This window comes from Corythoichthys intestinalis, chromosome 14 (genome assembly GCF_030265065.1).
Source record: "Corythoichthys intestinalis isolate RoL2023-P3 chromosome 14, ASM3026506v1, whole genome shotgun sequence".
In the NCBI taxonomy this organism is placed as follows: domain Eukaryota; kingdom Metazoa; phylum Chordata; class Actinopteri; order Syngnathiformes; family Syngnathidae; genus Corythoichthys; species Corythoichthys intestinalis.
Window position 1 is genome coordinate 30,980,098 of NC_080408.1, and position 12,543 is coordinate 30,992,640.

At 39.5% G+C, this 12,543-nt stretch overlaps 1 protein-coding gene across 2 annotated transcripts in view; it reads right to left on the bottom strand.

The window, feature by feature from the left end:
• The window catches only part of cadm3 (cell adhesion molecule 3), a 206,648-nt gene that overhangs the window by 47,751 nt on the left and 146,354 nt on the right, over positions 1–12,543 (bottom strand). For both annotated transcript variants that reach the window (XM_057857228.1, XM_057857229.1), the window contains exon 5: positions 11,802–11,939. In XM_057857228.1, coding sequence (XP_057713211.1) covers positions 11,802–11,939 — 138 coding nt within the window. The remainder of the gene's footprint in view (positions 1–11,801; positions 11,940–12,543) is intronic.

Consider the following 12,543-nt stretch of genomic DNA (forward strand, 5'->3'; position numbering starts at 1 on the left):
TTGAACTAGATGCGAAATGACAGACTCGGCCGCGTCTGGGCAGCGTTTGTAAACAGCCGCCATCTTAAAGCAGTACAGCGCTAAGCGCTAATAAAGAGCGCTAAGCGCTAATAAATAAGATTAATGTTACTGTCGCTACTAGCTCACGTAACGTTAGCCCTGCGGAGGGCTAGGTTTCAATTAATTATGACCACTGTCGATGCGTGGCTAACGTGTCTTACATACAGGCTTTAACATAACATAGCATTGTGGAGTGATGAGGGTGTAAAATAAAAACTTAATCATGCTAACTATCAATTTTAGCTCAGTAGTCATTGCTGGATAAAACACCAAGTAGCACTGGTCCCTAATGTGCTCCAATACAGCCTGTATCATACATTTATTTTGAACACTGCAAAAACTCAAAATCCTATCAGGACTTACAGTTTAGACTAACTTAAAACTTAACTAGAACTTAAAAATGGCTTGACACAAAGAGAAATTCAATTGAAACACGTGGGATAAAATCCTAACTTTTAAGTGATGTGTGTTATCAAGTGTAACGGCATTTTTAGGTAATATATATATATATATATATATATATATATATATATATATATATATATATATTTTTTTTTTTTTAAATAAGATCTAAAAGTTTTTTGAGTTAAAGCAGTGAATTAGTCTTTTTTTTTTTTTTTAATTCTAGTTACATCTGAGATGCAATTGTTGGCTGTTTTCAACAATATACATCGAAAATAAAGACATTGATTGACTGAAAATGGTTCAAGATTAGATGAAATGTCTTGTTTTCTCATGTATATGTATAATTGATCTTCACCTAAAAATATATTTGTTTTATCCGATTACTCGATTAATCGATAGAATTTTCAGTCGATTACTCGATTACTAAAATATTCGATAGCTGCAGCCCTAGTATATACATATCGTAGTATACTATAAAATTAATACTATATATTTAATTTTTGTTACTGTGAGTATGTGTGCCTCTCATTCAAAATAATTGTGGTAATATTTCAGTGTGCCCTCTATTTTCAGGTTAAAACAAACAAAAGTTGAACAGTTTTTCCCCTTCCCCAAAAATGCGGAATGCACACCAGGAAAAGCATCTGAACTCACACAAAGTATTCTGAAAATGGTTGTCCGGGACATTGCAATTCACTTTAACATTTAGAACAATATAGACAATGACATACCACAAAAAGAGTAAGAATTGTTTTGACTCCTGTTAAAGAGGTGAACTGTCAGTGTTTCCGTTTTTATTTTTGCACTAGTTAATGCCAGCAGCATTTGACGTCATTGTTTGTGATTTATTATTGATATTTATGTTACTTATTTTACGTTAATAAAGAATTTAGGTGTTCCAAAATGTTTGTGAATTAATAAGCGTCAACAAAAATTTAATTAATAAAGTAGTAAAAAAAAAAAATATATATATATATTATTAGATTAGTCGACTAATAGTAAAAATAGTCGACAGACTAATCGGGAGGAAATTAGTCGTTTGGGACAGCCCTACTTCGTTTTTAGTTCGATTTACATAACATACTATAAATCCAATTCTTCTATAAATATTGAGTTCTATTTACTTAATATTTGGCCAGTTTACTCAAACCTTCGAATTTTCAGCAATAACGACTAAGTTTTCCATCATTACTTGAAAATTTAAGTGAAATAGGTTTACGTGAAGCAACACTAGGTAACTTTTCAACCTTTATCAAATATTTTCATAAAATTTGTGATAATATGTTGACTGACAACTAGTTGAATGACAGCTCTTTTATATCTTGAGGGGGTCTGTATCGCTTTCACCGGCACTAACTTTGAGGAGGGTGGCAGGAACCCTGCCATACACAAAAAACCTACAAATGTGCTGACTGCTTCACGGCAAATTTCACTTCCCCCTTTTCCCACTCATTATAAAGACGGAAGTCAATGCGAACGTTTCGCGCAAATTCTGCAAAATGGTAGAGCAGCAAAGAGACAAAAAGTTTTGTCTGAGGAGGAAAAAAAGAAGGCTACCAGGATATACATAATAAACATTGGCCCGGCTTTCACTCGCTGGAGTGGACCCTCACCCTCCCCTTTGACCAAACTCGTTAGCGCTGACGAATTCGGGTGAGGTGGGGGCGTTAGCCATACGGTTGTTAACCCTCATATGCTATTGTTTAGCCACAACTGGATTTATTAGATTATTACTATTCATCCTTCACAAAGCCGCTGGACACGGAAATATTGTTTAATCCATTTGCAGGACACCAGGAAATTGATTTTTGATTGATTGATGATTATACGACACCTCCTCATGGGAAACGCAGTCTTCCTTAAAGCAAAACACTATACCACGTTTGTCAACCGGCGTCAGTAAAATCGACCAAAATTGAAAAGCTACTAAGTGTTTCTTTAAAATTTCAAGTCCTGCTCACATTTTTAGTATACAAAGGCTGCAAAAGATTAATTTTCATAAGAGATTACATTAACTATTTAATAGAGTGATTAAGATTCAGTCGCTGGTTTGACCCATAATGTGTTATAAAATGGGAATAACTGACCTTTGCAAAACAAGTTTTAAAAAAATAATGTCTTAGTTATTAAGATAATCAGTCTGTTTTCATGAGGGACTACAGAAATCAGTTTTGAATCACTTTTGGTAAGCTCAAATCAGAGGATTTGGACAATTTTAAGTAATGATCGTTGCCCTCGGAGGGCTGTCATTACTGTGAACCGATAAAAATGTATGATCGGCCCATGTTATTACATATACAAGACAAATTGAATGATAGCTGGTTTTGAAAGTATAAGTTAGTGAGAGGGACTGGTCACAAAAATGCTTGAAATAGCTCAATGTTTTTGGGGTGAGAATTTGCCATTTTGCATATTGTCGATTTAGTATGATATGGCTGATCACTGAGACGGATCAATTTTTTTCCACATCTTCAATCTTGATCATAAAATTAAATAAAAATAAGAGGATAATAATAACAATTAAAAAAATAAAATAAAATTGCCCAGCTGTTCTAATGACCTATTTTTGAACAGCCATGCTCAAGACTGCCTGTTACATATAGGAATGAAATGTTGCCTGTTTTTGCTCCATCCTGCCCATAACTATGCCAGCCTCACACCCTTTTACTGCAGCATGTCAGCGCCCGTTAAATAGTCGCACGTGTCGCATTCGGCCTTGTCCACATTATGACAACCCTAGGCCGATAATTCTGCCATTTCGGCCTCAAGTGTGGCCATTAATCCCCATTATGCTGCGTTGGGCACGTGCAAGGATGTCTCACTAAATGATCCATGGCTCTCTCAAGCAGTACAACTAATACACTCCTCACAGCTCTTAGCCTTTCATTCTTCTCAATTACCACTCCCTTCTTCTTTTTCACACACGAACATGCGTGCACATACGCACACTTCAATCTCGCTATCTAAATCGGCTTTCCCGATTTCCGTCTCCATTTCATCAGCCTTCCCAGCTTCTCGCTAACTCTTCTCCTGTTGCGCTCTTCGGTCGCCTCTTCTTTAAAAGCAAACCCCCTCGCCACCCCTTTTGGGTTGATTCATCTGACACCTTCCCCATTCTGCCACTGTAACCCTCACCCCCCCACCTCCTATCTAGTCAGGTGCAAAGCCCTCTGCTTCTTCGGTGGTGGCTTTAATTCCCCCTCATCTTCACTCCTTGTGCAGCCTTCACACACACGCACGCACCCCCCACACACAAGAAATGCTTTCACAAATACACACACATTTCAGTGTGTCACATATACACTGTCGTTCAGTAGCTTCTTACACGCACACACAACATGCTGTCATTGTCTCATCGGAAAGACACACATGCACTCCCGCGCTTCAGTAAAACATTTACACATTCTCAAAGCTCACATGCACACACACATTTCTTCTTTTCGTACACATACTCTGTCAGTTGCTCTATTTCTCTCTCACACATACTCTGTCATTCGTCTTTTTCACACGCGCGGTCACATGCTGTCATTCGGTCTTCAAGGAGATATACACTAACACAGTGACACACACCATCTTCACACATGCAGACTCCTGCACGCGCTTACATGCTGTCATTCGGTCTTCAAGCAGACACATACACACGTGCAATCTTCAGAAATGCACAAACACAATTCAACACCCTTGACTAAGTCACACAAAAATACACAGCCATTCTCTTATGTGACACAAACACTCACACACAATTTTAACTCCACAAACACACGCAGTCATTATCTTCCTTAACACATGAACGCACAAACCCCTTCTGTCTTTCTCTCATCACAGACTCATGTCCGGACAAACACACACATACACACAAAAGCACACACTGCGTCAAGTGGATGAATGAGAAGGTGGACTAATAACACCCTGACCCGTGACGATCCTCCAATCTCAGACGTGGTCTGTTTGGGTGTGCAAGTAGGGGTGTGTGTGTGAGCGAGGAAGAGAGAGAGAGAGATAATCAACTCTCTATTAACAAGTCCTTCTGTGTACATGTGAGACAATGAGTGATTGGTGTGCCTGCTATCTGGACAGCTGGATGACTTCCACTTCAAAGTTTTTTCTCTCATTCTCTATCTCTCTCTCTGTCTCCCATAGTTTTCTAACTCAATGGCTGCCATTGACGATGACAGACCTCAAATCCATTTTGATTGGTAAGGTAGGCAGCGATGATTTGCTCCCAGCCCCACCCCGGTTTAAATGGAAGAGACATATATGGCTGTCAATGGCACTGAATGGCAATAACGAACAAATTAGTCGAGGCTGAAACTTATTTGAGAGTATCAATCAATCAACCGACCAAAGCTAAGACCAGACAAATACCTAACAACTACACCCACCAGCTAGGTAATCTGTGACCAACTGCAGAATGAATATGGTGACTAGCTACTCTACAGGCTTACTACCATATTGGCCCTAATATAAGAGGCCCTGATTATAAAACAACCCCCTCTTTTTCAAGACTCAAGTTTGAAAAAAGACTTTTTGAACATCAAATTAATTTTTATACAGAAAATAATTACAGTACAAATGAAACAAATGATTATAACAATATATTTGAGGGAAAAAGCATGTTATTTTCCCTCATTCAAATCTTAATATCTGAACATTTAAATAGGTAAACTAAAGTGCAATCACATTCGTAAATGAATGGCTTCTGGTTTTTGAAATGTAAATAAACCAATCTATTGAGATAAAATAACAAAATTGCAATAACTGCATTAACCATCAAAGTGAAGTCTAACTGTAACTGTAGTCTTGAAACAAACCTGAATAAGGAAAAACATTGCAATAAAATAATGCAAACTGGTTAAACTTGAGAGTAGCCGAGATCTGTCATGACAGAACATCGCTTCAATGATATCAAGGCGCCATCTAGCGTCGTAAATGGGTATAACGTCTAGACTGCGAATATAAGGGGCAGTTTACATGGCGACTCTGTGACACAAAGACGCAATGACTGAGTAACGGACTCGCCTCGCGTGCATATGGTGTCGGCGGCGAAGACGGAAGGCGAGGACGAAAAATTCTGAATCCTGCCTCCAAAGTGGAAGAATCCGATTGCCAGGGATTGAGGGGGGCTTCCTCGGCATGCATATCAAAGGCTCCCGCGGCGCGAGACCGCACCATTGAAGTCAGCTCTCGTACACGTCACATCGGGCGTGCGCAGCGGTGCTACTAAAAATTAAAAACAGCAAATATGGCGGAATGTCGGCTTTAATTTACTTTTTCAATAATATTTTCAGTTTCGATTTTTGTGCCTTTTTGAACAAAAGAAAATTGCCAATTGCTTCGAGTGGGCCGGCATATTTTCTTCCAGGCTGAGGGAGCTTGGTGGGGTCAAAGTGCATCATTCTCTGTCACCCTGTAAATCTGCACTGCCCCCTACGGCCCGGCATGAATACTACATCGTTTTCATGCGGAATTGCGACATTGTTGGAGACGCAAATGCAAATTTGAAATTTTTCGTATTCTCGGAGAGTCACCATGTAAACGGCCCCTAAGACGACCCCCACGTTTTCGGTCTTATTTCAATGCAAAAAAAACCCGTCTTATATTCGGGCCAATACGGTAATAAAGAACTGCCCTTGGATAGAGTTTACCAATAAATGAATCAATCCCTTTCTGACAAACCAACATATTAAATAATCACATAAACCAACGAACCCACAGAAAAATTAATAAAAAACCCATTGACTAACCAGCTATCTGACTTGACTTGATATGACTGATACACTGACTGATCTATCTATCTACAATTCAACTAACGTACTGACAGAAAGCCTGAGTAACAGTGAAATAATTCAAATAAGTACCTTACCGATTGCCTGACTAACTAACCTCTCTCTGTGATATTGCTTTCTAAAGGACCAATGTGTCCAAATATCCCTCTTCCCCATTTGATAATAAGTCAAAGAGACGACTCTGACACCGTCGCGTGTAGAAAACTTTCCTTAATTTTGGGGAGGGAAAAAAAATCCAGAAAATCCAATTTGTCGAAGAAGAGGCGTTAGCGAGAGCTCCATCTCTCTTTCTCTCGCTCCTTCGCTCACCATATCGACTTTGTTTCAGCTCGAAGAGAAAGAATAGATAATCTGTCCTCGGGCGCGCAGCCCCTCCTTCCCCCTCCTCCTTCGCTTTGTGTCCTCACTCCATTCTTTTTAGATTCATTGCAATCCCTAATTACGGCAAACACTGCCAAAATATCTAACACTGCGCATACCTGCCATTCCTTCACACATACAAATACTATCATGTTACCACTTTGTATTAAGTTGCATTTAAAGTGCTAATGACACCAAAAATTTGAATATTTCACGCAGAATTTTCTGCTCCTGAATGAAATGGACCGCTTGGATATGTATGGAAGCGATCGTTTTATTCATTCAATTTTTGAATCCCACGCCATGAAAATGAGTGACTTCCGGCTCCAAATGTGACGTCACCCGAGTCAGCATCTCACAATATATCATTGTTTTATAGCATGCAGATGGACTGCGGATTCAGCGGATTTCGCGTATAAATTCCTTTATGTTCCGCATCACGCCAGACCCACGGCTGCAGGGTTTTGTAGCTGTACCAGGGAGAGGTGTGTGAGCCTTTTTGGGTTTCAAAAAGCTCCTGTTCACCCCGAGATCGGCTAAAACAAGTGTGCAACAACTGTGGGACCATTGGACTGAGAAGGAAGTGAGTAAACATTGTGTTTTGTATTATGTCATATACTGGGATCATGGCACACGTTTTAATACGGAGGTGGCTTGCAATTTTTGGCTGACAGTGCTTCTTGTCCACCGAGAATGCCACTTGGCCGACGACCGGCGTCTTGTCGCACACCCCCCCTCAGTCTTTCATGTGCCCGCCGGGAGAGCGCTATACTCGGCTTATTACCCTCTTCGTGTGCCCGGTGTTCTGTCAAATTTTCAAACCCATCAGAAATTGCAACTTTGTGTTAAAATGGCCGCGAATACAGCGATTACAAAGTAAAAACTACAAACTTTTTTTAAATACAGGAATATTTACTTACGTTTGATCATGGACGGACATATAGAAAAGTTCTCGTCAGACACATCCTGCCTTGTTAGCTGCACGACGCTCTCTCACTGTTTACGTCTTCGCCGTGTCATTAAGCATTAATTTACGCCATAATCGTGTTGACCATGTGGCAGCTACGTGCTCCTCCGACGTCGGCCTGTTTGTCCGTTGGTCATTCTCCAGCTGCTTCCCCGCAAACGACCTCTCCTGAATGACGAGCTGTAATTTGCTCGCCGCCGGGCGGATTGCTGATCGGCAAAGACAATGGACAACTCTGCCGCCTTGTGAAATGATCCGGAGTAGTTTTGTGTGATTTTTTGCTTCGAAAAGGAAAATAAGACTAAGACGTCATTGAGTTTGGGTTAGCATGCCGGCTAGCTGTCATGCTTCCTGGTTTGTTTATATTCTCCGAAACCGGGGCAGGGAAATGACAAAAGCCGGACTAACTGCGGTGGCATAAAATATCATTCAGAAGTTGTGACAGTGAAGGTGAAGTCGAAAGTTTTGACTGTAATGGAGTAATTTTGCCATTTCGTACTGAATAAATGCATTTTTTCATATTTTGTATTCAATTTAGCACAAGACTTATTTGTCATGACCATACCATTTATTTAACATTAGGGGAAAATACTTCGATAAAAGAGAATTATCCTGTACAAATATTGGAGTAGAGAAAGTTTGAAATTTTGCTGCTTTCTTCGTCGCCTTTTCTTCATTCTGAATAATTCCCCCACAATGGGCCGAATTTTAAATCAGATGAAATTATGACCCTGTCGACGTCATCCTCCATTTGGGGACGTTCGAGCGCTATAATGGCAGGCGGGGCTAAACGGCAGATTAAAAGACTAATTTCAAATTGTCTGTGCTTTCCCAAATTGTTGTACTAGTATATAGTCGAATCGTCTCAAGATATGATTCTAATTCACCAAATAATGCTATTTCAGACTTTTTTATCCTGTCATACGCACTTTAAAGGTGCAGAAATAGTACCAACTGCAGTCGGGGGCGCTGCAACCCCAGAGGTAGTAAATTGCTCAAAACACATTATTAATTTCTGTTCAAATAGGCCAACAAACTTAAGCAAGTTAAAGAAAAAACGGCAAACGCAGTACGCTGATATACTAATGCGCCTTATAATCAGGATCGCTTTCTGCATGTACATCTCATTCATTGGTAATGTGCTTTATAATCCGGTGCAGTTTATAGTCTGAAAAACACAGTAATAAATAATTCACCAACAATCCAATTGGCAAACTACTGAAGTTGACAAGCTGACTGTTTAACTGACTGATCTATTTGTGATCACTGACTTAACTGACTGACTGATTAACGAACCCGTAAAGTAATTGACTAACTGACAATATCCAGGTGACCAACTAATCAAACAAATCAACAACCTCCAAACAAACGATAACATTTTTCACCTAAATAAAACAAAAGTTACATGTACAATTATTCAGGGGAAATAGACGACTTAATGTTTTTCCATGAAAAAAAATACATGAGTAAATTCTGAGAATACCATAACAGTATTTTTTTTAAAATACCTTTAACCTTTAATATCAATGCTATTGTCAATTGAAATTTCCAAGCGAAATGAAATCAATTTGAACGAGCTGTAGCAGAAGGGTCCGCATGGCCATTCTGGAGAACCCTCCAGTTGACAAGAAGCGAGTAGGGTCAGAAGTTACACTGCTGCAATTTGTCCGGATATAACATGGGCAAGTAAAAAAAAGTCTATTCATTCGTCTTCTCCTGACGTCTCCTTCGCTGCCTGTTTCCCGCCGTTTATCAGTCAGGAACCCAAGGGGTCGTCTGGCGCAGCCTGTGTCCCACCTCGTCCCTTCAACACTACTATCCCGACATGCGCATGGCCTTTTATAGCTGGATCATGGCGCTTATCCCCGGCTAGATCCTCTTCCGCCGCACCTTGCTGTGTTGTTGTCGCTTGCATCTCAAATCACTAACAACAGACAAGTTGAGCGTATACTGTGTAAACCACATACAAGTGCAGGAAAACCAAAAGAGTAGATACAGTTCAACTAGGGCTCAGCTCAAAAGGCCTTTTTGGAGGAAGTAACACTCACGCTGTATTTTAACTGTTCAAACAACTGAATTCATATTACACCAAGACTTATTAGAGCAACACTTGCAAATGACTTCTTGATAAGGTTCAGTATTCACACTGCGCCAACCAAACTTTCCTGAGTAGCATCACAATTTAGAAGAGGAAATACCTCCCTCCTGGGAAAGGAAGGAGTGTGGAGCGTCACAGCAGCTGCACGTAATGTAGCATAAGCGCACTCTGGTCCGCTTGCATTCACAAGTGAAGCAGGGTGCATATAAACCGGTTTTTGAGCGGACCAGATTTCGTTTGTTTGGTCTGAACTAGAGTTTGAATGCGCATTCACATTTACAAAACGAATGGAAAATCTGAGAAAAAGAACTCTGGCCCGTTTAAAATGGTGTGAAAGCACCTAAAAACCCGCTACACAAATGATGATTCACAAGATTAACCAAACCATACCAAACAGCAACTAACAAGCCAAAAAAGCTAACTTATTAGCTAATAACCAGCAACTAGCTAAACAACCTACTAACTAATTAACTAATATGCAATATGCAATCCATAAACAAGCAAATAACTCATACTGTATACCCAGCAAAGCATGAACTACTATATGTAATTAACTAATAGAGCGACTACCTACCTATTTACGATACGATTTAATATTGATTCTTTGTACTTTGATGCAATAATTGCCGATATACAGAGTCTGCCACGTTTTGATTCAATTCAAGGGCTTTTGATCAATTTAATACAATTTTATGTACACATTTTATACAATGTTTCATTCAAACTAATGCAACGAAAAAAACACAAACAAATTTTGATGTTTTTGACTATGTTGTTGCTGAAACATACAATGTATTTGAATGAAAACCATTTTTTTCATTCAACTAACTAACTAACTAACTAACTAACTAACTAACTAACTAACTAACTAACTAACTAACTAACTAACTAACGCTAGCGTGCTGTACATATAAAATGTGTTATAAACTTTATAGACAGTTTGCACCATTAGCAATGATGTACTGAATAGTATGACCGTAATTTTCGTACTATAATCTGCTAATTTTTTCCCTCATTTTGAATCCTGCGGTTTATAGTCCAGTGCGGCTTATTTGTTGATTTATTTGGGTTAATAGGTAACACTGTATTTGACAGTGGCGTCATAAGACTGCCATAAGACCGTCATAATTATGACATGTCATCATCATGGGCATTAATGAATGCTTATGACAGATGTCGTTAAGTGTCATTCGGCAAATTATGTCTCTAACTCCTGTTGTGTCGAGCTCGGACCTTTTACATCCATCCAAAAGTTAGATAATTTGCTGGATGACACAAAATGTCTTTTATAAGCATTCATTAATGCTCAAGGCAGTGTCATCTCATAATTATGATGGTCTTATGACAGTCTTATGGCACCACTGTCAAATAAAGTGTAACAAATTCCATAGCTAGCAATTAATGAAACAACTAGAACAGTAACTGAAGAAATAATACGCACAGAACATGAATTTTGATTGTTATTTACATCTGTAGCACTGCAATGCATGCTAGGAGGCATGATGGATGATAACAGTGTTGACAGCAGTGGCAGCAGAGGTTCACTATCTCTTCCAAGAGAACAGTGATGGCCAAATGAAGCTTCTTGAAGCAATGCAGCTGTGCAGCCAATTGGATCAAAGCTTCGTTGTGGGTCATTTGGTCTTATGACAGTCTTATGATACCGCTGTCAAATTAAGTGTTACTGGTTAATATCTTCTTGGAGTAAATATCCCATAATACAGTGCGAAAATCTGCGTACTCCAGTGTGGCGTATCTTTGAACAAATCCCTTTTCCATGTGGTGAGTGGCGGCTTATAATCAGGAGCGCCTTATAGTGCGAAAAGTACGGTATGTAGTAGCATAAAACAAAGCATAGTACAGTGGTATGGGAAGGTCTAATTTCCACACTGTTATGACATAAGAAATGCTGAAAAGGTTAATTTTCCATCAAAAGCCATTTGTTTTCTTCCATCTTTTTCATTCAACTGAAGTGCATTACAAAAAAAAAAAAAAAAAAAAAAAAAAAAACGGCTGCATTCCAGCACTCGCTTTCACAACACGTAAACTCAGACTGTCATATACACATTCGCCTGTGTACACACACGTGCACATTGACAAGGCGCTCACACACAGTCATCGGTACCTTCTAGTTCCAGGTCCCCACGGAACCATCGCAGCCTAGCTGGGGGCTTGCTGCCTGTGCTGGTGCAGGTCAAGGTGACTGCACCCCCCTCCTGCACAGGATTCTCCAAGCCTGAGATGTGAGGCTTTCCAGGGACACCTACAAGGAACAAAGAAAAACCTTACATGTCAAGTACTAACAAAGCTAACGGAAATATCATCCAAAAGATACTGTAACTGTACGCTATAACGTGGGTACGGAAATAATTCAAGATTCCCTTAATATATTTTACTCACTGTTACTCACACATATTTCAGCCATTTGCTAAAATCATTTGATGTTAATTTCTTTCCTCATTAATGTAGAGTACCTTATATTGACAGAGAAACAGAATTGTTGAAATTGCTGCAGATGTATTACAAAATAAAACCTAAATTATTACACAGCCATAAATAAGTATTCAGATCCATTGATCAGTTTTGAGTAGAAGCGCACTTTTGAGCGAATACAGCCCTACGTCCTTTTGGGATTGATGTAACCAGCAACTTTTTCACCACTCTCTGGTTGTCAGGTCTCATGGTGAAAATTGTTGGACAGCCATTATCAGGTCTTTCCAGAGATACTCAACTGGGTTTAAGGCAGGGTCATTGACTTCATATCGTATTGACATGACACATTCCCCATTCACTGTGTCACGCCTTCCCGAAGGGGGCCGTCCAACACTCCGCTTCATTTATTAGCAGTCGGTCACATGCAGCGATCT